The sequence below is a fragment of the Palaemon carinicauda genome, chromosome 22 (assembly GCF_036898095.1).
Source record: "Palaemon carinicauda isolate YSFRI2023 chromosome 22, ASM3689809v2, whole genome shotgun sequence".
In the NCBI taxonomy this organism is placed as follows: Eukaryota; Metazoa; Arthropoda; class Malacostraca; order Decapoda; family Palaemonidae; genus Palaemon; species Palaemon carinicauda.
This window is the reverse complement of record NC_090746.1, coordinates 43,216,177-43,243,310: the sequence shown is the minus strand read 5'-3', so window position 1 is coordinate 43,243,310 and position 27,134 is coordinate 43,216,177. Positions and strand designations below refer to the sequence as shown.

Genomic DNA, 27,134 nt, shown 5'->3' with positions numbered 1-27,134 from the left:
TTGAGTAATGACGACGATAAAACTCAGCTCATTGAATTTATCTCGAGGGTTTGGTGCATGGAAGAGAATATACCGAAGGTAGAGAAGAAGAAGCTTATCTTAGTTTGTAAGGGCAATGCGTACAAACTCAAGGCAGACAATGAGAAGATGACTGCATTTCAAATTGAATCTCTTGACTCAACCCAGGAAGAGACTGATTCACGTGTCATTCTCTATTCAACCTATGCCAAAGATGAAGGATATAAATTTGTTCGGGTTCCAAGTTCAGACAGTGACATATTCTTCACACTTCTGTATTATGCTCCAAACTTAGGTGTGCAATTCCTTTTTGATACTGGCACTGGGAATAGAAGGCGATTCATAATTGTCAGAGAACTATCGAAAGGGTTCACACCAACTTACTGTGCCGCTCTCCTTGGTCTGCTTTCCTTGGTCTGCATGCATTCAGTAGATGCGATGTGACCAGTGCCTTTAAAGGAATTGTCAAGTTAAAACCGCTGCGAATTCTACAGAAATGCCCAAAGTACCAAGAAGTCCTCAGTTGCCTAGGGGAGTCATGGGATGTAACCGATGAAATATTTCTTGCTCCTGAGGATTTCACCTGCACCGTGTATTCTGCCAAAACTAGGACAAAGGAGGTTGACCAGCTTCGATACCAAATGCTCGAGTTAAAGTGCAGTGGGCAGTCGCTGGATTCAAAGAAGAATGTTGATCTTTCATATCTTCAGCCACCAATAGTGTCTAAATGAGCATATCAGGAGGTGAACTATCAGGTTGTGATATTGAAACGTGCCCATTATCCCAAACCTGAGGTCCCTCATCCAGCTGTGGATCATGGTTTGATAATGAAGGATGGAAATCTAGAACCCTGTTGGTTCAAGGGAACTGCACTTCCTACAAGTATGACTGATATACTTGAGACGATGGACGATGATGAGACGTCGGATGATGAAAGCCTTGATGAAAACAATGAAAGTGATGGCAATTTTGATGATGACTATGAAAGTGATGACAGTAGGTCCGACTTGGACTAAGAAAGTTTCAAGTAACAAGATAGTAGATTTCAGGGTCGAAGGACCAAGTTATTTCCAATAATTGCCTTTCCCTTAATTAAAAGTGGACCCAAAGGTACCCAAGTAGACTATCAAACTTTATACCTCGCATAGGTTGACTTTTTTCTGTAGGCCAAAGCAACACAGTGTGAATTTTCCCAATGAGGTCTTGCATCATATGAGTATATTGTACATTCATGTACAGTTTTATTGTATTTCATTCATGATTGTCGTAACCTTCAAATAAAGCATTTCTGTTGTTGATTTATGAGACTTTCCCCAAATTTACTGGCAAACTTGTTGAGACCACATTTATTGGATACTGTGATCTCAAAAACCTGGGTGAGGATACGAATGTTATCTCTCTTGCTGCATTCATGGAGGAGTTATAGCCAAGTCGAAATTACGGCGTCCAGAGTGGCGGCCATCTTGGATTTCAGCATGATGTAATTAGTTGACATTGTTGAGAATGCTTTTTTTGGATTCTCTGATCCCCAATACCTGGGAAAACACACCAAAATAATTTCCGTAGCCGCTCTATAAGAAGAGTTATGAGCTTTATCAGTTTTTACGATTTTGAGTAAAAAAAAAAGACAAATTTGAAAATTGACCTTTTTACATAACATCTCATTTCCATGATTTGGCCAATAAGTACACTTAATGGGTATCATTCTATTTCTTGAGGTCTCTAGAGATGAAATAAGGCAGAAAAAGTCATCAGATATTGGTCTGGCTGGTCCTGGGATTACATTTCTGCAGGTGCCTAAAATTTTCACTTGACCCCAAATTTGGTGACCTTTTGACCTCTGGTGACCTAATTATTAAATATAATTGCAAATTGTCTATGTTATCTGTTAGAGAGGCCCAAAGCAAACATTTTGATATGTCATTTATCTTTCTCTGACCATTCAGTCCGGAGTTATGCCTAATTTAGTTTCCCCCACCCCAAAATTGGCAGCGGCAAAATTTGATGATGTCATCAAGTAAAGTGGCCGAGGAGTAGTAGTGAATCCCTATTTTTTCAATGGGAACATTAAAAAAATGAAAATATGGATCAAATGCTACAACCTAAATTCACTTTTGTCAATTTTAAGGGGGGGGGGTGTGTGTGTGCAAGGTGAGCCCCCTCAGCCCACGGACTATAAAGAAAGAGTTGATTTTTGTCAGTGTTTAGAGTGTTTTTTGTGTGTATTGCAGGTAGATAATCGATAATATGTACGTATGTGCGATGGATACTATATGCTGTATATATTACTTCTCTATAATATGAAACATTTGGTTTTTAATTTTCTCATTTAAAAAAATCGATTTGACTAATTTCATGAAATCTCATATTTACTAGTAAAAATTTACTTGGACGTAAGTATGCACGTCGAAGTGAAACCTAATCAATAAAAAGACCCTTGGTTATCCCTGATGGGCTCACCTCTTCGTAGTAGATTTTACACGGGCAAGGTTGTTTACCTTTCTGATTGAGGGTGAATGAGTTGCCTAACAATAAATTTTCCCAAAAGTTGCAATCTTTCTTAGGTTTTCTTCAGATAAAAGAAACGAGTTGATGAATATTTATAAATTCATATGAATATCACACTAAATATGCACACAAATTCGTTGGATTTTTAGAAATGCACGAAAGTTGTGATTAAATTACACTATATAGTATCTTTCAATGGGAAACACCTGGATCCAGAGTCGCCCAAGTTGGCTATAAAATATACGAAAATAGCGGAAATTATAAGATCTTCGGATTTATAGGTTTATTACTCAAGTTATTTTAAATTTAAATCTATAACATGAAATATTTTATTCACATATAAATTATCTTCATAAATAAAGCACTAGAAATTTTTTTATTCTTATATTTTATCAAATAACCATGATAATATGAAGAGTCATAATTTACAAAATCTTTGTCAGCCCTCTGGTCTTCTAAATGTTATGACATTTTCAAACGCCTTATGTCGTATTTTTAATTAACAGATGGTTATTAGGTACAGAAAAAAATAATGCAGAAGTCAACAGGACATAATTCTGTACCACATAATTCAAGTTACATAATATATAGGGCATAGAACGGATAAATCAGAAACAGCTATCGATTGAACGATATCAATATAAATTTTCAAAACTTCTTTTGCTTTTCAAACTGGAGCGAAAACAGTGATTTTTCATTGACCATATAATCACATCACAGTTTATCTAATTATCTATACATAGTTCGATAAATGTAGAGTTTATTGTGATATTTTTTTAGTATATGTTTCAATTGTTTGAAAAGACATTAAATATCACCCTAATTATTCTTTTTCCACTTCCAGGTAATATCTGTTTCATATCAGTAACCCTTACTAATGCGCAATGTCATTTGATTAGAAAAAATATCTCTACAAATAAAACTCTCCCTGCTCCAGCGCCAAAAATTAACTTGTAGCTTATATCGACCCAGGGTCGGATTTGGGGGGTGGGTGGGGGGGATGGGGGGGGGGGGGGGGTTAAGGGCCCCGGGCGACCCATCAAGAGGGGGCCTCCCACCAATTTAAACAATACATTTTGATTTCAGAAAATTAGCATCGTAGTCATAACTAAACGTGTATCAGTACCATGCAGTCAAGTTCCTGAAGGTTTTCCTTTCTTTTGTTGCCATGCAATTTAGTCCATTAAACTCTCTTGCGACAATAAGAGAAAATTGGTCCAGCTGTGCAGTGTTGCCAGATTGCCAGAAAAATTTGGATTTTTCCAGATATTTGGTGTTCTATCCAGATAACCAGATCCTTTTAATGAAATTTCCAGATTTTCTTTGAATTCATCAAGAAGTTTATCCACATTTCCAGACTTGAGAGAGAGAGAGAGAGAGAGAGAGAGAGAGAGAGAGAGAGAGAGAGAGAGAGAGAGAGAGAGAGAGATGCAACAAACTGTAATGACCATCTGGCAGCCCTGGATGTTAGTGGCACTTTGAGCGTACTGTGATCCATAACGGCTGAGGTTTGGAGTGAGTTTTGTTGTTGTTTAACGTATTTAATGAAATTCTAGGCCTCTTATCAATAGTATCATATGTTCATGAATAAGCCAGGCGTTCGTTGGTGAAGTACTGAGTACCGAAATATGTTGTATTGTGATGAATCCTATTGGTAAAATAGTTTTCCATCCCCAGAAACGTTCGTTTCGGTTCATATTTATGTAAAGCAAGGGGAAAATCCATGGTTTGGAGACTAGAGTATATTCAGTGTTTTAGATTGCATGACTGTGCATTTTTTTGCGTATTAATGCACCAATTATTGAGGTGGGAGGCGAGTGTGTGTTCACAGAGTGTGTGTTCCTTTTCGTATTTTATATTTTATTCTTACATTTTTTAGAGTCATTCACTATTTAGTCATATTTTAGTTTAATCAGGCATTCCAAACCTATTACTAGCCAAGAAGTCATAAGGGGCAAGGAGCATGAAGGAAAGATGAGGGGAGAGACACAAACGAATTAGGATATTTACTAAAATATTGAGAAATTATGAAAGTTTTCTCTTCCTTTATTATTATTACTGACATAGGCAATAGGCAATCAATATATTACTGGAAGTTTCGAAAGTTTTTTGTTAATTTGGTTAAATTTTCAATATTTTGGTGAGTATGGTCATTTCGTGTTTTTTTTTCAGATTACAATTTACTAACATATAGAGCCATGGACAATCGAGAAGGAGACATATAGGCACCGCAAAAGAAATTGGGAGTCTGGGGCTTCAAAAGGACGTAAAGCAAAGGAAGCAATAACAAAATTAGAAGAAGAAATGTGAAAGATTAAAAAATTGGACCAGTTCTTCACTGTTCAACATCCACCAAGACAAATGTCAGGAAAGAGTAATGAGCTTACAGAACCTGATCAAGCTGCGGAAATGGTTAACCAAGCCACTGATCCTGACAAGGAAAAGGCAGAAATAGTAATGGAGAAGATAAAGAAATGGAGGCTGATAGTGACACACCTCTTTCAGAAGCGGAAGTTGAGGGCCCACCAAGGGGCAATGACATTGGACTTTGGCCATCCATTATTTTGGTGCAGATGCGTAAATACTGGCTGAAAAGGGGAGTATTAACTGTTAAGCCCTGTGATGAAAGATTGTTCTCAACACATTCGAAGTAGCAAACTAGAAAGGATGGTAATCCAAGAATGTGTACACTTGGGCTCTTCCGCCATCAAAATCATAATGGGGAAGTCATAATAAGAAACTGGCTATGCTTCTCTCCCTCACAGGGATGTGTTTACTGTTTTACGTGCAGACTGATGACCTTAGAAACAAAAAAAATCTGAGTCTTCTCTGCTCTCATCCACTGGATTCTGTGATTGGAAACATTCACACGAACGTCTAAGAAATCATGAGCATTCAGCAGGACATATAAAGGCTACAGTTGCTTTCAATAGTAGGCTAAAAGCAATTGGACTTGTGGATATAGAACTGACACAACAGGTTGAACACCTTGAACAGTATTGGAGATCAGTGTTGAAACGAGTAATTAGTGTTATTCACTTCATTGCTAAGCGGGGCTTAGCATTTCGAGGAGATAAGGAGTTTGTTGGTTCACCTAGCAATGGAAACTTTCTAGGTATTCTTGAACTTATTGGCCAGTATGATGACTTTCTCGCTCAGCATATCAAAACTGAAGCTAATCGTGGAAAGGGTCACACAAACTATTTGTCATCTACAATATTGGAAGAGTTTATCAGCATAATAGGTGAGCTACTCCTCAGAGAAATTATTTCCAGAGTTAAAAAGTCAAAACATTACTCAATCTTTGGACTATACACCTGATGAAGCCCATGTTGATCAACTGACCATTGTATTGAGGTACATGGAGAAAGATAGCCTTGTGGAGCGCTTTGTAACCTTTATGGTAAACAAGGGGCATGGTGCTGAAGATGTGTTCAATGCTTTGATGGAATTTTTAAACACACACGACCTGGCTCTTAGAAACTCCCATGGACAAAGCTATGACAATGCGTCAGCAATGAGTGGTAAGTACAATGGTCTTCAAGCTAAAGTGAGAGAGAAGAACAATCTTGCATCCTGGATTTCTTGTACAGCACATTCTCTTAACCTGGTTGGTAAAAATGCTGTAGAGTGATGTTCAAGTGCTATACATTTCTTTGACTTCCTCTAAAAGCTGTTTGTCTTTTTAACAATTTCAACCCATCGGTATCAACTTCTGGATGAAGCTTTAAAAAAAAAACTGATTCTTCATTGACCCTCAAATGTGTCACAACAACGCGCTGGTCCTGCGAAGCTGATGCAACTAGAGCTCTTAAGCATAATTATGAGCAGATTAAGGAGGTACTTAAACATACTGTCGATGACATTGAAGAAAAAAGGTGTGTACGCTGTGAAGCAGAAGGACTGTTAAAACAGATGAATGAGCTTGAAACAGGAATTTACACCACCTTCTGGAATGATATTCTGCAAAGAACAGATGCAACTAATAAAACTCTACAACACGCAAAACTTGATCTAAATACTGCTGTGGCATCACTGAATAGCTTGAAGGAATATATTACATCAAAGCGTGACTCCTTCCTTACTTATGAAAAAGAAGGTTAACAGCTGTTTCAGTCTGGATCAGCGTATAAGGCAGAAGCGCCGCAATGTGCGTCTTAACCCACTGGATTATGGGCATGCAGAAGAAGTGCAACTCAGCCCTTCTGAAAAATACAGAACATAAACTTTCTTGCCTATCATTGATCAGTTTATATCTTCTCTTGGTCAACGTCTGGAAGCATACAAAGAGATATCAAGTAAATTCAGTTTTTTTAGACATCTGCAAAGGCTTTCTTCAGATGAACTTTGCAACTTGAATATAACATTTAAGGAGGAACTGTGCCAGTTTGTCACATTTCCTAATATGTATTGTACAAGGGTGTGCAGGACACTTTCCCAAACATAGAGATAGCTCTACAAATATACCTTGTCCTAATGGTGACAAACTGTAGTGGGGAGCACTCTTTCTCAAAGCTATAGTTAATTGAAAACAGGTTACGGACATCTATGACACAGAAACGTCTGGTAAATCTGACTATGATGAGCCTCGAATCAGACATCTTCTGTGAACTGGACTCCAACGAGATCATCAGTAAATTTGCAATGAAAAAATCAAGAAAAGTGTCAAGAAAGTAATCCTGACTTTACATGCAACTCCCTATGAAAGAATGGGCTATTATGTTATGTGATAGTTACATTATTATATTCATATGAATAACTGTAATTGTATGGGTAAAAGAAAAAAAAATATACTGTAGTAAGAAAAACTTATGCCTATTTTGTTTTGAAGTTATGCATATCGAATAATCGAAAGAATAGTCCCATTGTATTTAATTTTGAATTTATGTAGAGTGATAATCGGAAGAATAATCCCATTGTATTTTATTTTGAATTGATGCATACTCATAATCGGAAAAATATTCCAATGTATATTTCGAACTTATGCATATTGATAATCCAAAAAAATTGCCCCATCGTATTTTATTTTGAATTCATGCATATTCATAATCGGAAGACTAGTCCCGTTGTATTTTATTTATAATTTACGCATATTGATGATCGGAAGAATAACCCCAATGTATTTAATTTGAATTTATGCATATTGATAATCGCATGAATAGTCCCATTGCATTTTATTTTGAATTTAGGCATATTCACAATTGGAAGAATAGTCCCGTTGTATCTTATTTTGAATTTATGCATATTCATAATTCGAAGAATAGTCCCATTATATTTCATTTTGAATTTTTGCATATTCATGATCACAAGAACAGTCCCATTGTATTTAATTTTGAATTTATGCACAGTGATAATCGAAAGAATAGTCCCATTATATTTTATTTTGAATTTAAGCATATTCATAATCGGAAGAATAGTCTCATTGTGTTATTTCCTAAATAAAACCAACCTAATTAGTATTGCTCTATTTTGGCCATTAGATTAATTAGACTATAGTTTGTGGTGTATGCAATGGGAGTTGGAAAGAGGGACTCCCACCAGAGTTGGCCCCAGGCCTCCGACCAGGAGGCCAGCTTAATCCCTCCATGTATCAACCACTGGCGATTCACCTCAAGGATCGCAAAAAGTTAAAAACTCCTCCTTTGCAAGCTGTGAATAATTCAAGAGAGATGAGGGTATCCCTGTTTAACTCTTTCAATCAGAACATTTTCACTATCTTCATGTAGTTTTAGGATTACTGTACTTCCTATATAGATATCTTCAAGCGTTCTAACATAAGATTCTTCTATTCCCAGTTTTTTGAAGGGTTTTCATTACTGCTGATGTTTCGACGGAATCAAATGTTTTCTTCAAGTCCATAAATGTTTCCTCTTCTTAAGTCTTAACAATCTCGCTTATTTTCATAACTTGAGTCTACATTCATTCAGTAGGGCTTATTTGAAATTAGATTTATCTTGGAATATTCTTCTACCTAGAAATGAATAAGTATATATCTGGTTACTCATCTCGCCATTATATCTATCAACTTACTCTTCCATCTACTCTGTACTAACCATTAATCTTAGAAATTTTACCGCACCATTTAATTTTTTTCCGAGTTTATATATTAGTGGTCGTCTCTGGATATTATGAATTTCCAACAATCAAGCCCTATCTCAAGAAAATCTCAACCAGACTTCCATCATCATCATTTACTTTAGGACTCCATAACTACCTTTGCTTCTTTGGCATATGCTTTCACGTTTATCAGTTAATAATTTAATTTATTTCCCTTTCCAGGGAATGAGATTGCTGTATTGAACCATCGTCCACGGTCCACCCAACTCCACGTGAGTACGTTGTGACAATCCAACTCCTCGTGAAGCACTTTGTGACTTAATTAGAATATAGCTATCTGTTAAGCTCCCGTTTTTATTAACTTTTTATGAAATTCTAATGTAAATATAACTTATTGTCGGTATTCCCTGTCTTATTGCCGACTGGCGACCTTGTTCATGCCCTGAGAACTATAGCAAGGCCAGACTCACAAGGCCGGGCGTAACAAACTGGTGACCTTGCCAGGATTCGCTAAGATAGTAATTTCAATTTATTGTTAATTAAATAAAAAAATCCCCCCTTTCTGTCTTTAGCAAAGAGACGAATCTCAATTTCATTTAAAGTAAATTCTTTTACCACTGGAGTTGGAACTGTGGAAGAAAACACCCAAAGCATTTTATTTCTCTTGTTAAAATCTTGTTTATTTGTGTGTGTGTTTGCACCATGAACCCTTTTGTTTTTAAAAACCACATGGTAGGCTTCAGTTCCGTTGTTCAGCAGGATAGTGTGACGGTGCCGAGAGAGAGTTGTGAACTCAAAGGCAGGATGCAATCAACTGAGTTGTTTATTAAGGAACACTCTCCTTTATATACAAAACCTCAAGGCAACAGGACATAACATGTTGGAGAGACAGACAATGTCACAGAGCAAAACCTGAGACATGATCATTCAGGTTCTTTTTAGTGCGAGGGAAGAGCGCAGATACAAGCATAACATATACAAAAGGAATTATGTACAATTGTGTGACACACAGTTGGTACATGGCTCCTCCTCTAAAAATGACATACTGAACATGTTAAATAGGTGCCCTGAATCTGGAGAGGTAGTAGTAAAAACTGCGCCGATTAGCAGCAGTGAGTGACTGTGGAAGTCGGTGGTTGGGGTGCGAGCGAGTGGTGGATGATGGGTGGCTGTGTTGCCGCTCCGGCTCGTCACGGGGTAGGCGAGTGTGTCCTACGGCATTCATAGGCGTGTGTGTCCTACGGCATTCATAGGCGTGTCCTACGGCATTCATAGGCGAGTGTGTCCTACGGCATTCATATGCGTGTGTGTCCTACGGCATTCATAGGCGTGTCCTACGGCATTCATAGGCCTACGGCGTTCATAGGCGTGTATGTCCTACGGCATTCATAGGCGTGTATGTCCTACAGCATTCAAGTCAGCTTCGGTTGAAGTTGAATAGGTGTTCTCTTCGTCACGAGTGGAGGCGTTGATGGAGGTTTTGAAGGTCATGAAGTGGCTGTCCATAAGGGCACGAAGCAGGTTCACCTCACGAGGAGAGCTGTCTGCGGCAGGTTGCAGGCGAGTGATACTGGTCATTTTCCCGAGGGTGAGCGAAGCCCTTTGGTCTCCCAACGGTTGTTGAGAGAGCTGAAAAGGCGTTGCTATACGGGCGGCTGGCGACGGCGAGTACTGCTGCAGAAGGTATGCGTTGACAGCGTCATAGTAACGGTGAGAGGTGGAGGGTGGGGGAGGCGGGAGGAGCGAGTCACTCCGGGGTCACCAATGTGACGGTGCCGTGAGAGGGTTGTGAACTCAAAGGCAGGATGCAATCAACTGAGTTGTTTATTAAGGAACACTCTCCTTTATATACAAAACCTCAAGGCAACAGGACATAACATGTTGGAGAGACAGACAATGTCACAGAGCAAAACCGGAGACATGATCATTCAGGTTCTTTTTAGTGCGAGGGAAGAGCGCAGATACAAGCATAACATATACAAAAGGAATTATGTACAATTGTGTGACACACGGTTGGTACAATAGCCAACCGTCTGTAACGAATTTGCCTCTTGTTCATTTTGAGTGGTGGTTGTCACAGTGATGAATATTCATTAAACATATTGTGCCTTAAGTGAGTGTTTTATTTTGTGTAAAAGAACAAAAAGTGAAACTTTAGAAATTTTAGGAAAGCATAATAGTCTAAGCATGTGTTGATTTCCAGTGAGACCTAATTTCTGCGTAGGGCAATGGCAAGAACACGTTGCATTCCTTGTTATTCCAATTTTCTTTAATAGTTAGTGGTATTTAATTTAGTTTTAGTAATATTTAATGGGATATTATTTTTTATGTACATCATTTAAAAGGGATAATTCTTGTATGATTGTGTTAAAATTGTTAACCCAAAGATAAATGACTTGCGATATCACATTCAATTTAATATTTTTTCAGTCTGAGTATACAATCATGTAGATAAAATATTTGGGAAGGGTAATTTCTTTAACTAATTTTTTTTTTTTTTGTAAAAGGAAAATATGTAAAGGGGCTGATTTTCTTAAAGAAGCATTAAGCAAACTCAGTGACATTGTTTGTTTTATCTAATTTATTATACTTTAAGTATAAATACAAACTTTGCTTTTAAGTCACAGAGTTGCAAGAACGTACCCACACATTTTTACAAATCCATTTTTTTATGTCTAGCATAAAGGATCCCTCATAGGTGTGATTCCATTTTGTTTTACATCTAGCATAGAGGATCCATCATAGGTGTGATTCCATTTTTTTACGTCTAGCATAGAGGATCCCTCGTAGGTGTGATTTCATTCCTTTTAAGTCTAGCAAAGGTCGGTCCTTCATACGTGTGATTCTATTTTTTTTTTCCAGCATAGAGGATCCCTGGTCGTAGTGATTCCATTTCTTTATGACTAGCATAGAGGATCACCTATAGTTGTGATTCCTTTTTTTCTTATGACTAGCATAGAAGGTCACCCATAGTTGTGATTCCATTTTTTTATGACTAGCATATAGGGTCAGCCATTGTTGTGATTCCATTTTTGTATGACTAGCATAGAGGGTCACCAATCGTTGTGATTCCATTTTCTTATGACTAGCATAGAGGGTCACCCATCTTTGTGAGTCCAATGTTTTTATGACTAGCATAGAGGGTCACTCATGGTTGTGATTCCCTTTTTTTTATGACTAGCATAGAGGATCACCCATTGTTATGATTCTATTTTTCCATGTCTAGCATAGACGGTCATCCATAGTTGATTCCATTTTTGTTTATGTTTAGCATAGAGGGTCACCCATAGTTGTGATTCCAGTATCTTTATTTGTAGCATGGAGGGTCACCCATAGTTGTGATTCTATTTTTTGTTGTTTAGCATAGAGGGTCACACATAGTTGTGATTCCATTTTTTTATATATTGTTAATTGTTTTGGGTGCATTGCAACCAGACAGCCTACGTGCCCACCCATTGGCGTACTCCCTGTTTTTTAAGTAAGGCTGTTGTTTAATAATTTGCGAGGTTTGCTATTCAGCCATAGGGCTCTCCTGAGAGATATTTCTTACAGCCAGTGTACATTTTGCCCAGCTCCATCTTTATCTTTTCTTCCGTGAGACTTTTGTATAGGCTAGAGCGTCTTCCCATCCGTGTAATTTCTTGCACGGTCAATGTCATACCTTGATCTTGTCGCAGTCTCCACAAGAAATTAGCAAAATGACTGCTGCTCAGATCAGAGCGTTTGTGGATTTGGCAGAACGACAAGGCTAGGAGGCAAAGTCCTTGCGAAGGTTTGTGCGGGTACTCAGGAATGAAGCCAATGCCCGGAGAAGAACAGAACAAAAAAAGATGCGGTAAGAAAGAGGGAGAGCAGATGAATTAAAGAAGCGGGTAATGGGCATTTGATTAGCCCAGCTCAATAACTTACTACCTCAACCCAATGCGGCCAAAGTCCAGCAGGACAACTGCAAGGAGGTCCAATGCATTGAAGGAGTCACCAAATAACTCCCTACAGTGGAGTTCAAGGTAACCACAACCCAGCGTAGTAAGAAGTGTGGACGAGGGGCAGCCAGTGATCTCGGATATGAGGGCTACGACTTGTTCTTGGGTCAAGAGCCCATGAACGGCGTACAGGGAGTGCCCTTCAGCTGTATGAAGGCTGACATGCCGGAGCCCAAAACTGTGAGGACGCGATCTACAGGGGAAGACGACTGGCTAGGTATCATTGACCTTGGTGAGGTAGCTTGGCTATGCGAGGAGACCCAAGAGTCTTCCTTCTCCAGCAGTGAGCCTGAGCCTCATACGCCAGTAGTTAATTCTGGTGAAGGTGTGCTGTTTTCCACCACAGGGAATAGGGCTATTTCCAGCACCATGCCAGAGGTTTCAGAGGAGGGCCAGGAGTCTCCCCCTTCCAGCAATGAGTCTGAGCCTCGTACTCTAGAAGTCCATTCGGATAAAGCTGTACTAGTGACCACACTGGTGATAGGGCTGCCTCAACCACCAGGTCAGAGGTCTCAGAGGAGGCAAAAGAGGAAACACCCATCATTCCGGAGACCCTAAGGAGCCAGACAGAGCCCATCAAATTTCAGCTGTTGGACAAGACACTTAAAAGCTGCAGGAAAGCTGCCTATTTGGCTGAAGTAGATATGATTAGGATGGGGTGCTCCTCAGAATCACCTGAGGCCCTTACGATCCTGCTGAGGCCCAGCACCAGCATGTAGTTGTCCCCTGTAATTCCCACATGTTGGCGCTACGAATGGCCCATGAAGGACTGGGAGGGCACTCTGGGGTAAAGCGCACAACCCAACTGTTCCAGCCTCATTTCTTCTGGCCGGGCTTGCAGAATAGTGTTAAGGTTTCCATAACTTCCTGCTATCCGTGCTAAGTTGCTAGTAACCCAAACCAGGTAGTGCCGAGGGATCCTCCCCAACTCGCTCCATCAGCAGGTATTCTTTTCCCTTTGTTGGTGGAGTGTGTAGGTTCCCTGACCCGGAGTAAGTGCGGAAATCGCTTTCGATTAACAATGATCGATCGTTTCACGCGCTGCCTCGAAGCTGTGATAACTAGGTGTGCCAGTGCCTATCATGCTAACCACGAGTTTCCCCTGACCTTCCTAATGGACCATAACACTCTAACCTACTTGACTGAGCTACGTAATAAGAATAAAGGGCTCATGAGGTGGGGCATAGACCTCCAGAACTACAACTGGAAGGTCAAGCGTCTAAAGACCTCAGATGAGAGAGTAGCAGATGTGTTCTCCCGGAATTAATGTCCAATGCACAGTGCTATGTCCATAACATAGCCATCGTCAGTAGGTTAATCTAGGTTGTATGAAAAAAATGTTAATTGGCCTTGGTGTCTCCCCAGGTAGATAAACTTGAGGAGCCATCTTGGCCTCATTAGTTACATTTAATTTATTTCTTTTGATTTATTTTGTCATTTGCATATTATAATCTGTCAATTTGCTTTAATTTTCATGTGTCCCACTGCACTAGGTCACTTAACTTTAAGTATTATTGCATTTTTTATTTTTTAGTTGTTGCCTCACAACCAGCATGCTTACTTCTATGTGGCAGTTAAAGTTAATATAAAATCAAAGTAAAGTAAAATTATGACCCTAGTTGCAGCTTAGAAATTAATTCATTATCGTAGTGAGACTCTCTGAGGGAGGAGTCGTTAAGGCTAGTGGCTTCAGACCTTGCTTACAGAGTTCTTATCCTGTTTTAGGACAAAATCTTTGCTATAATGGGGGCCTGTTATTCATGATGATCATTGCACTTTTTTTTTTTCAAACAAACGGCCCCGCCAGCAAGGACTGGTTGACATACCACAAGCGTTGGGACCCAACCCAAAGCCTCACCACCTGTCCAACCATCCTATACCACTTTACTCCTCTGAGGTCTCATTTCAAACATCTTCAAAGCACATGTGGCCGCTCAACGCCGCCATAACGGGATCCCAGGAGAAATCAGGAGGGAGATGAGTTGGGAAGGGTTTTTGGGAGACGAAACCAAGGCCGATGACCATTGGGACAGCGGTCAGGCCAATAACAATCCCCCCCCCCTCCATTAGGAGGATCCATGGTTAAATCGACCTAGGAACACATGGGCATCCTTCTTTGCGCTCCAACCACCATCGGAGCAGGATCTGTGACACGTTCTCCACAAGGGAGGAAACAGAGTCCTTTTTATCAAGGTAAGGTGTCTGTACCTTGAGATCCTCATCATCCTTACCCAGCCTTACACCTCTTTCCCTTATCACATCCCATCTTTTCCCTTTATCCTTAAAGAAAGATCCTACCCACTGAATCTTTATTATCCTAACCTGTATATCACAGCCACATGTGCTGTTTGCTCCTAACCTTAAATAATTCACCCTGTGATAGTGTTAATTCCCATGTGATAGTGTTTGAATTCCTAAGTTTTGCACTTTTATTTTTTTGTTTAAAAGTTTTAACCACACGACTTCATTGGGTTCCCAGCCTGTAGAAGTAAGTGATAAGTTGATATTTTAATTTATCCTTTCCAGGGAATAAGATTGCTCTGCTGAACCATCGTCCACAGTGCACCCAACTCCACATGAGCATGTTGTGACAATCTAACTTCCCGTGAAGCACTTCGGGGCTTAATTAGAATATAGTTATCTGTTGAACTCCCCTTTTTATTAACTTTTTATTAAATACTATTGTAAATATAATTTATTGCCAGTATTCCTTATCTTATTGCCGACTAGCGATCTTACCATTATTTTTGTTCATGCCTGATTTTAAACCAAAGCCAGACTCACAATCCCGGGCGTAACAATATATATATACATCTATATATATATATATATATATATATATATATATATATATATATATATATATATATATATATATATATATATATATATATATATATATATATATATATATATATATATATATATATATATATATATATATATATATATATGTAAATATATATATATATATATATATATATATATATATATATATATATATATATATGTATATATATATATATATATATATATATATATATATATATATATATATATATATACATATATAGATATATATATATATATATATATATATATATATATATATATATAAATATATTTATATATATATTTTTATATATATATATATATATATATATGCATATATATATATATATATATATATACATATATATATATATATATATATATATATATATATATATATATATATGTATATATATATATATATATATATATATATATATATATATATATATACTGTATATACATGTATATGTATATGTATATATATATATATATATATATATATATATATATATATATATATATGTATATATATATATATATATATATATAGAGAGAGAGAGAGAGAGAGAGAGAGAGAGAGAGAGAGAGAGAGAATATATATATATATATATATATATATATATATATATATATATATATATATACATACATATATATATATATATATATATATATATATATATATATACATATATATATATATATATATATATATATATATATATATATATATATATATATATATATATACTCTATATATATATATATATATATATATATATATATATATATATATATATATATATAGATAAATATTTATATATATACATATATATATATATATATATATATATATATATATATATATATATATATATATATATATATATATATATATATATATATATATATATATATTTATATACACACGTATGCACACATCAATTCCAATAGAATTCCTAACAGTGATAGGTGTAAAATGACAAATTTTTAGATAATTTTTATTATTCCCATACAAATACAAACCTGTAGTTATTTATGTGGATTATCTTCCGGCGAAGCTGGAAGGTACCCATTACACTAAAAGTGCGATGTGGCAACCCTGCCTGACCACTTGAGCTGGGGGTTACCCAGCTGCCTCTATATATACTCTCATAGCTGTGAGCTATGTCAATTTTGATTGGTTGGTTGCGGGACTTCTTGGCACAGGTTCTGGCGGGCCATTTACCAAACCTTATGCTATTTTTGTGAATGACTCACTCTTAAGATGTTACAAGTCCTAATTCTGGGATGGATATTGACACGGTTTTACCTAGTACATTATATGATTGTGGTCTAGAGAAAACTTTTACACCTCAATAAACATACAAAGTGAGCATGATAGCGCCCTAAGGAAGTCCTAGTCCTAAGATCTATGTACGTTTTGTATGAACACATTCCAAGTTTATATAGGAATTATAAAGCAACAGGTATGTGGATAGTATATAGATTTATGGCTATACTAGGCTACACAAGGGAATCGATAATTACCTGCAGAGGTTGAAGCCAGCATGTAGAGGGACCCATGGTGCCGTACCCCAAGTGAGGGAAGATGACGAAAGGAAAGCCACACTTGCTCTCATTCATACCAATGGTAAACAATGCCCGCAACCAACTACTACTTGTCCAACAAGTAGCCTAAGGTATTCTTATACCACTTGCTGAGCAGCCACCAGAGGACCGATAGTAAACATATCGAATCTCTTGTGAGTTACGTCTTATAAATAGTGGGCTGTAAAGGTATTTAAATGTTTCCACACGTTCGCCTGAAATACCTGCAACGCGAAAAAGGTGCGTTTGAATGCCAGAGACGTACTGATGCCCCTGACATCATGGTGTCTAGGTTGTTGAGCTGGAGTAGGATCAGGGACCAGGCATATCCAGGATGAAATTGTATTTTAAGTGATCTTCCTCTTAACCCTACCAGAGCTAACAAAAAATGATATTAGTCGTGGCGTTTAAGATAATATCCGAAATTTCTCACTGGGCACAGTAACAATAGATCTGGGTCATTGGTTACAGAACGTATACTCATAATTTGAAAGGGTCGAATCTAGCGCCCAGTAACCCCAGATTTTGAGGCTTGGCAAAAAACTCAGGTACAAAGCTAAGTGTCACCTCCCCCATCCTCTTGAATGGGTGATGTCATATGAGAGGCCATGAAGTTGACTGACTGTCTTTGCTGAGACTAAAGCAAACAGGAACACCGTCTTCAAAGTGTTATTTCAGTCAGTTGCGTGGTGCAATGGTTCATTGGGAAGCCCTTTTAAGGACCTTAAAAAGCGAACCACGTTCCAGGGAGGAGGCCTTCTCTGACAGAGGTCAAGTGATCTCATAACTCCGTATGAGTAGAAAAAGCTCCAATAAAGAAGAAATAATCACTCCTTCCAGTTGGGGCTCAAGGCTGAATGATAGACTTTCACTACTGAGACTGAAAGGAGCTTTTCCTCCTGAAGGTATACAAGGAACTCCATTATTACGGGGATAGAAGCATCGAGAGGAGAGATATTCCTTCCACGACAATAACCATAGAAGACTGTCCATTTTGCCTGGTGCACAGATGCTGAAGACTTACGCAGATATTTGGGTATTCTCTGTGCAACATTTTGTGAAAAGTCCTTCTGAGAGAGGAGACGCTGGATATTCTCCAGGCCTGAAATTGAAGCAACCGCATGGTTCTCTGTGAGATGTTTGCATGTGGTTGTTTGAGTAGATCTGGTCGTGGAGGGAGTTCACTCAGTAGATCTACTAGTAATTGCAGGAGGTCTGGGAACTACTCTGCATGATGCCATATTAGAGCTACATTAGGTTTTTGGATGCTCTGGTCTTGATGAGCAATCTTCTCATAAGACAGAACAGAGGAAAGGCGGACACATCGTTGTCGAAATGCATCCTGCCATAGAACCTGAGGGTCCGGGACTGGAGAACAGTACAGCCGAAACTTGCTATTCAGAGATGTTGTAAACAGGTCTACAGGTAGGGAACCCCACAAAGTCAGGACTTTATTTGCTATCAGAGGATTCAAAGACCATTCGGAGCCTAATAGCTGAGTCGCCCTGCTCAAATTGTTCGCGAGCACATTCCTCTTGCCTGGAATGAAGCGAGCTGATACAATCACTGAATGTTCTTCTGACCATCAGAGAATTTCTACTGTAAGATGGCATAGAGGCTGCCACAAGGTACCACCTTGTTTGTTTATGTAAGCCAGTACTGTGGTATTGCCACTCATCAACACCACCGAATGGCTGCCAATAACAGTTGGAAATGAAAAAAGATTAAGGTATGCTACTATTATCTCTAGGAGATTTGTGCTGGTACCTTTCTGACTTTGACTAGAGGCTGTATATTGTGTGATGCAGTAAGTGGGGCCGCCATCTTTCTTTTGATGCATCTGTAAAGAGCATCAAGTCCAGAGGAGGACGAGAATATCTCTACCTCTGCGAAGAATTTCGTCTGCCACCCACCAAAGTAGGTCTGTCATTTGTTCCTGAGTAATTGGAACTTGAATATCTGGTGGATCTGAGTGTTGGTTCCACACAGACTTCAGCTGCAATTGCAGGGATCTTATCCTGAGGTGGCCATTTGGAACTAGATGGAGGAGAGAGGTTAGGTGACCTAACTGACTCAACCAATGAAGGGCTGGTAGATTTTCCTATCTGAGGAAGGGTGATGCCACTACTCTCAGCCTGTGTACTCTTTTGTCTCCTGGGAAGACTTTCTGTTGGACGGAGTCTATTATCATACCAAGGTACAGTATACCAGTCTCTGAGAAGGATGTAGTGATGACTTTTCGAGATTTATCAAGACTCCCAGATACTGACAAAACTCGAAAAGCATGTCTGCCAGAACCAGTCAATTGTCTGGATATCGGAGGAGACGAATGCCGTTTGTGTGAGCCAAAAGATGACACTAGGGCGATCACTCTGGTGAAGACCTGAGGTGCTGTTGTGAGACCGAAGCAGAGAGCCTTTAACTATTATACTCTGTCCTCATATATGAATCTGAGATACTTCTTTGAAGACAGTTGGATTGGGATCTGGCAGTATACGTTCTTGAGATCTAGAGTGAACTTGATGTCCCTTGGTTGAACCGCCTGGATGACCATGTCTGCCATCCCCATCCTGAACTCAGTCTGTTAAACAAACTTCTTTAGGGGAGAGAGATTGGCAGCTGGTCTTCAGCCTTCAGTCGCACTTTTCCCTAGAAAAATTCGACTGTAAGACCCGGAGACCCATACGCAGCCTCTTGTGGAGCGCCCTTCTGCAGCATGATCTGGACTTCGACCTGGAGGGCCAGCACCTTTCTGGATCCCTTCCCAAAGGACCTTAAGTGTACTGGTTCTTGAGTTAGAAGAGGGAGAGATTGAATGAACCGGACGCGATACTCTATGGCAACCACTTTTATCATTCAGAGATCTGCCGCGTAATGCTGCCACCTCTGCCATAGCCACTGTAGGCATCCTTCCACAGGTGGTAGGTGATAAGGATTGCCATTCCTAGCGGAGTGTCACTTCGACCAATCCCTTTCGCTTCCTCTTTCCTCTGAAGGACTTGTCGCCTTTCTGGCCTTTGGACTGAAAGGGACGTCTGGACACCTTAGTAGGTCCTGAAGACCAAGAAGTTGAGGGCTTAGAAGCAGCCTGTTGATTACATGAAGACTAGGAGGGTCTGCCATAGGGCCTTGATGTTATGGCCCTATGGAGGAGAGAATCGTTCAACGATTTCCTCCATCGCTCAGCGACCGTCTCGATCTCCGCAGGAATGGAGAGAGATAAACCTTCAAGGGTGGAAATCCTCAATTGTGAGATATCCACCTTTGGCTCCTGCTTGTAGAATTTCCTAATGACAGTATCCCTTCTCTTTAGTACAGCATTCACCCACAAGTTGACATTGTGGTGCGACAGAAACTCAAGAGTTTGGGTATCCAAGAAAAGGGAAGACTCCAAAATCTTCTTGGTAGACTGTTTAGAAAGATCGTGCAAGTGCACCATTTAGCCCAAGGACTCAACCATACATCTGGCCATGAAGCAGCCTACATAGCGTACTTTGGCCCTCTCTCTATGTTGAGGAGCTCAACTGCCGAGAGGAAGGCCCTCAGAGAGGAGAGGGTTTGAGTCGGAAGACTCGTCGTCAGAGATTCCAGCGAAGGGTCTAGGGACATGGTGGAATGCGGTTCCTCCTCGATCTCAAAATACTTCCTTTGTAGAACTAAAGGAAGGTGTAAACACCGAGAGGAGGAACCTGCCCTCAAGGAACTGGAAGTTTTGGCTATCTGGACGATAGCCTTCCTTTTGGCAGCTGTCAGGCCTTTAGACCAGGACAAGGCTGCACTTGTCCTAGGGTGCTTCTTGGTCTCGAAGATCTCGTCGAGTATCATATCCTCCCCTTCTTGGGTAGTGGTACCAGGAGTCGACAGTCCATTGATGGCCCTCATGCAAGAGAGAACCTGCCAAAAGGTATGTTCCAACTCTCGTCATTCTTGTTCTGCTTGAATGTTCGGACTAGCTGCTCTCGGAGGATTATTGTCATCTGTGGCTGATGTCTCATTTACCTCAAGGCTCACATCCAGAGCTTGGGGTAGGTCAGGGTCATTAACTGGATCGATTGAAGGACCTACTACAGAGGACCTCTTGTGTACCTCTGCTAAACGGACTTCCCTCGCCTTGGCATTCTTAGGTTTGGCTTTGTCGTCTTTGAATTCCCTTCACACAGGGAAGTGTTCCTCCAAGATGTTGTAAGGATGAACTTGTGAGGTTTTAGGGACACTGACAACCAAAGCCTCAGCAGCAGGTGCCGTAAGGTCTTCTTCTGGTGGAGGTAAGGAAATAGGACACTGGTCCGGAGGAACTAACTTAATTTCTTGATGGCTGAAGAGGTGGATAGAGAGCTCCCTGGGAGAGCCAATATTCCTACTTCTAAGATGGATGAGATGGGCGCTCGTTGGAGTTAAGCCTCTCATCCTCGTCTATAGTCTCTTAGTCATGGTCTCCCTTGCCTTCACCAGAGTAAAGGGAAGATTAACAAAATAGGGATCAGAAGGTGGAGGCACCTCGGCACAAGATCGAGTTGGGGATGATCGCCATGCCTTTTCAAACAGAATTCCCCTTCTATAGTCAAAAATGCTGTGAGACAAGTTAGAATCAGACTCCAAGGGAACTCGAGGAGTAGGCCTGACTAGAACAGTCGGGGGTTGTGCCAGTGGTTGAGCTTCACTCAAGAACTTTTACAGGGTAGTCAAGAAGGTGCTGACCCCTATGCAGGTAGCTCAGCACCCTTTGAAGAGTCCTGAGTTTCCCTAAAAAAGCCAAAGGGCAGAGAATATTTCCTAGGAAAAACCCTAGAGGGAGCCTGCGCAAGTGTAGGAGAGAGTCTTTACAGCAACAGGAGATGCTCTTTCATCAAACAAAGAGGACGTTAGCATACCTATTAGGAGGCTGCTTAAATCCGTCTGGAAAGGGTATAAGCCTGCCGCTAGAGATGGTAGAAGCCGGAGACAGAGGCAAAGGTATTCGTACCACACTTGCAGTTCCGAAACCCCAACTCGTGGATCGCTCGTGAAAATCGCGGCTCTGCGCGCAAATTCACGAGACTCACGAGCAAAATCGGGAGTTTCATGCAACAATAGTGCTCCTGATGGAGGAAGCTTGGGGCATTCATGTCGCTTCAGAGGACCACCTACGCCAGACGTAGTCAGCAATAAGGGCGTCTGAGTAAGGGCAACTCTAATAGTTGGCGAATGCATCACGGAAGGACGCATTGTTGAGTGTTGCATAGGGGAATGTTGCCGCTATAGCACCCCAGGCAGTAAAGGGCACTTGAGGTGGATTAGCTGGATGCCTGTCTGTAAAATTATCTATCTCAGAATCACGTTCGGCTCAGGGTCGTTTAGGAGAAGGACGGGTTGATGGGGGACACGTTGATGGACTGGGCGTATGCTTACCTCTTCCTCTAGACAAGGAACATCTAGACCTTAATCAATGAAGCAAGATTCGTGATCGTGAACGTACTATTCATGATCAGGAGCGTTTAGCTCTCGATCAAGAACGACCTGAACGTCATGAGTGCCTAGATCGCGACTATGAGCATCGGCCTCGGGATTGTGAACATCGTCTTCGCGAACGGTGCCCTCGCAGGCAGGAACGTTTCCCTCATGAACAGGAGCTTCGTCCTCTCGAACGAGAGCGTTGTCCTCATGATATAGATCAACGCGATCTAGAACGTGAGCGTTTGGACCTAGGTCTAGACTCAGTTGCTTTTGATTGTGAAGAACACGATCGTAAGACGTTACCTCGAGAAGGGGGATGCCTCTGAGGAGAGCGTTGAGACTGTCAGTCTCGTGAGCATGAAACTCTAGAGCAAAAACGTCTTTTGGACGAAGAGCGGTTGAATTGTGATGACATATGATCCTGATAATCTTCAGATTGTCATGAACAACTATCAGGAGAAGAGTGTCCCGACGGACGAGAAGATGGAGCAACTCGTCCCCACACGCAGCTGGTGGAAGGAACACTGGTCTCTTGAAGATCATCACCTACAGCTGAAGTATACCTGTGGGGAGAAATAGAAGGCTGAAGGTTAATGGACGACGATGTCAAAGGATGGCGAGTAGGATCGTCGTCAGCAGGAGGCCGTTGGAGGGGTGAACGTGAGCGATCGCCTCGTCCACACTTGGAAGGTCCAGGAAAGGGCAACAGATGAACTTCGCAGACCTTCAAAGCATAGGTTGTTGAGGGCTCTAGAGCAGGGTCTTTTTTCGCACCACACTTAAGGAGTTGAACAAGCTCCTCCTTCGTAAAGGGTGCTGAAACCTACAACGCATTTGTAAGGGAAAGAGCTCACCGGCAGCTGGAGGGGTTGTTGTTTCTACCTCTCCCCCAGTACTCCAGGGTTACCAAGGAGTTAAGTGGACTACGCTCCTGCTTGATCGGCCCTTGTAAGAGCGCAAACGAGAAGGAGCTTTAAAGAGAGGTTTAGGGGTGCGAAAGGAAGAAGAACGTGCTTTCATCGCCTCTGAGGGAGAAAGATCACACTTAGCTTTCCTCTTCCTGCACTGTCCAAGTTATTTCCATTGGGAGGCCGACCACTCCCTACACTCTACACAGGGCGAACCATACTTGCAACAATGCCCTCTACACAAAGGACACAGAGAGTGCAGGTCGGTATCTAGTGATGACATAAAGGTACTGTATGCAGCACCCTCGCGCCCCGGACAGGTTCACATGAAAACGATCAGAAGAAACAAGTACACCTGAAAAGAGAAAGAAGGATTACAATATCCAATGATAGCCTTGGGAGGATAGAGAGGAGACGTCCGCTTTCTACTGAGACAAAGTGACATACCTCACAGCTATAAGAGTATAAATAGATGGAGCTGCATATCCCCCAGCCACTCCCAGCCTATCCGCTCAAGTGGTTAGGCAGGGTTGCCACCTCGCACTTTCAGTCTAAAGGTTATCTTCCAGCTTCGCCGAAAGATAATCCACATAAGTAACTGAAGGTTTTTTAGTATGGGAACAATATACTTTTGGTGGTACAGAAGTTAGTAAAGATACTGCAAAAATTCATGAAGTATGGAGCTTTAGAATAAGGCGGTGCAGATTCAAAGTATATTGCCGTGTAAGTCAAAAGTCTACTTTATTAACAAGGAAACAGATAGGGGACAAAGAGGAGTGATTGGTAAATAATTTAGCAACTGGAACTACGAATTTCATTATGCGAGATATATAGAAAAAAAATAATAAAACAAGAATGCATGCAAGTTCTTCTCCAATGTAAGAAAAAAAACCCAAAATAACTTATCTAATAAGCAGCTTATCTAATTTATTGATAAATGAAGCAAAATATGATAGAAATTAACAAAGTAAATGATAGCAAGAATCATGATAAAACTTGATTTCATTATAATGAATGTACAGTGCGGCTACAAAACCAAAGACAGGAAAGAAAATGAAAGTGGATAGGTTTCAGGACTGTCGCTAACTAGTTTTTATTGTTTTTTTAAGGAAAGAATTATAATTTTCTTTGAATGTATTGCTCTCATTACGAAAATGATGTTATAAGAATGCAAAAACAAAACAGTATAATAAGATATGTTTATAGTGATCCTAGAAATTTAACAGTATTATGAGAAATGTAAGTCACTATTGCCTTAGTGAAGTAAAGAATTTTTTTTTTTTCATATTTTTGTGGAGAAGCAGTTTATTGAAAGCAGTAGAATATTAGAGAAAGCTGTTGTTGATGAGTATGAAATAGGAGCACTACCTGAGAATTATATTGAAAAAATAAAAACATAATCTTACCTGGTCTGCCATTTCTAGTGCTTTCTGGATGGATAGAAGGAGTATCGGAAAACGTTACTCCAGGAGAGCTTGGTTTTGGCTCATCGACGCTTAATATGACGCCAGATCCTCTCAAGGTATTTAGAGTAGAATATGGAGGTGGCGCGTTTGATTCTTGTGACCCGGAGGAAACGGTGATAGCTAAGGAACCTGCATCTTTTAAGGGAGGATTCCGGTAACGACGGGGAGGGAGCTCATGGGGGTTTTTTGCCGGGAAAATGTAGGTCGTCCCTGATTTCCCAGATCCCTCTCCTTCATCGTCCAGGTCACTGGCACCTTGCTTACGGGTGCGACCACTCTCTCCTCCCCCCATGTCATATCCCTCTGCACCAGTGTCGCCCTCTTCCTCGAACACCGAGTTGTCCATGGCCGTTTCTGTGACCTCCCCAGGGGAGTCATTGCCTAAGGCAAGGTTTCCAGAACGGTTATCGTTCATGGTAGCTCCTGGGACTTCCCCTGTGAAAGAGAGAAAACAAAACATTAATAGTTGATATAGAACATTAGCAACATATGCACATCGTATTATTCCTAATGATAACTGCTATTTGAGTTAATATTTCCAGAACTTTAGGGTTTTTTTTCTGTTTGTATTTTCTTTAATGTTCATTACTGTCTTAATCTAGATTTTTCTGTTGTTGTCACGCGTATCTGAATTAAAATAATTCATCAGTGGCTCCTCTGGTAAATTGTACTTATATTCCATTTTTAGGAATTTGCTTAGTTTGAAGATATATTTAACACGCACGCTTTTTGCAATTTACGAAATTATTCTTATTCCGGTGATATAAAGAAAAACACACATTTGCATTTCATTTAATAATTTATTATTTTGGTTAATATATATTTCATTATTTTTTACATGGTCATTCAAATGTGACCTGTTTGGCTATTTAGTATTTTTAGAAATTTTAATTTCACAATAGATGGGCTATTAACAATGCTTGGTGTTTTATAAAATTGTAGATAGAGAGTATTTGATTTTCGGTACTACGTGAATTTTCTTACAATGCAAGTATTGTGAAGTTTTATTCAAGTCGTAGGGTAATTCTCTCATATATTCAATTCCAGTCAGTTACTTGGTATATAATCCCATGTCACGTCCACGTCGAAGAAATTACTTAATCTATAGAAAATATTATGCGCTTATTTGGCTTGTTAAAAGCCCTAAACCTGGATTTTCAACTCCTAAATTCAAATGGTTTTACTTTTCTTAGATAAAGCTCAATTAATCATAATGAACTTCTGTGAAATTCCTTAAGTTTAAAATGGACGTTGTTCAATGTTTATTTTTACCTTGTTTCAGCAGCAAGACCTTATCTTTTCTCTATATCATTGTTAATAACTATTGTTATTATTATTTATAACAATAATGATAATGATAATAATAATAATGATTATTATTATTATTATTATTATTATTATTATTATTTTTATTATTGTTATTATTATTATTATTATTATTATTATTATTATTAGTAGTAGTAGTAGTAGTAGTAGTAGTAGTAGTAGTAATAATAATAATAATAATAATAATAATAATAATAATAATAATCATTATTATTATTATTATTATTATTATTATTATTATTATTATTATCATCAATGTAAGTCATTATGTCTTATTTCATATAAGTGTAATTGTCTCTTTTATTTTGTCAATAATTATTGTTATTATTGATTATAATTATTATTATGAATAGTTATTATTATTGTTAATATTATCATTATTATTATTATTATTACTACTACTACTACTACTACTACTACCACTACTACTACTACTACTATATTATTATTATTATTATTATTATTATTATTATTATTATTATTATTGTAAGTCATCAAGTCTTATTACATATGAGCGCAATTGTTTCTTTTATTGCATTTCAAGAAAATATGGTAATAGTAGAAATGCTGATACTAATATTTACAAATAGGCAAAGATGGTTATTTTATGAGAAATAGTTAATGAATACCAAATTTATTATCGGGTTTCTAACATATGTCGAGTGGATAAGTTCTATATTGACCTTTGTGGAGCGGATAAGTTATATACTGACCTCTGTAGGTTAGATAAGTTCTATACTAATCTCTATAGAGTCAAGTTTCAATGATATATATTTTTGTTAAATTAAAACCAGCTTAAACATCTCGGCGTTGAAAATCTTTGAAGTTTCCGCGCTGTGATTTTTGGTCTACGAATGCAGTACTTGTCTCATAATTAAGGAAACTGTTTTATTTTGTTTAAACTTAGTTTATTTTATTTCGATGTGACTCGAATAAATGCCTTTTTAATAATTTTCAGGATGAAGATTTTATTTCCACGTTTATGTGTGTAAGAATTAACTTTAAATGTT

General features: G+C 39.1%; 1 protein-coding gene across 1 annotated transcript in view; it reads right to left on the bottom strand.

Moving 5' to 3' along the window:
* The window catches only part of LOC137616071 (potassium voltage-gated channel subfamily KQT member 1-like), a 565,238-nt gene extending 540,104 nt beyond the window's left edge, over window positions 1–25,134 (bottom strand). The window contains 1 exon segment of the mRNA XM_068345745.1: window positions 24,739–25,134. Coding sequence (XP_068201846.1) covers window positions 24,739–25,090 — 352 coding nt within the window. The 5' untranslated portion in view covers window positions 25,091–25,134.
* Between the last annotated feature and the right edge of the window lie 2,000 nt (window positions 25,135–27,134).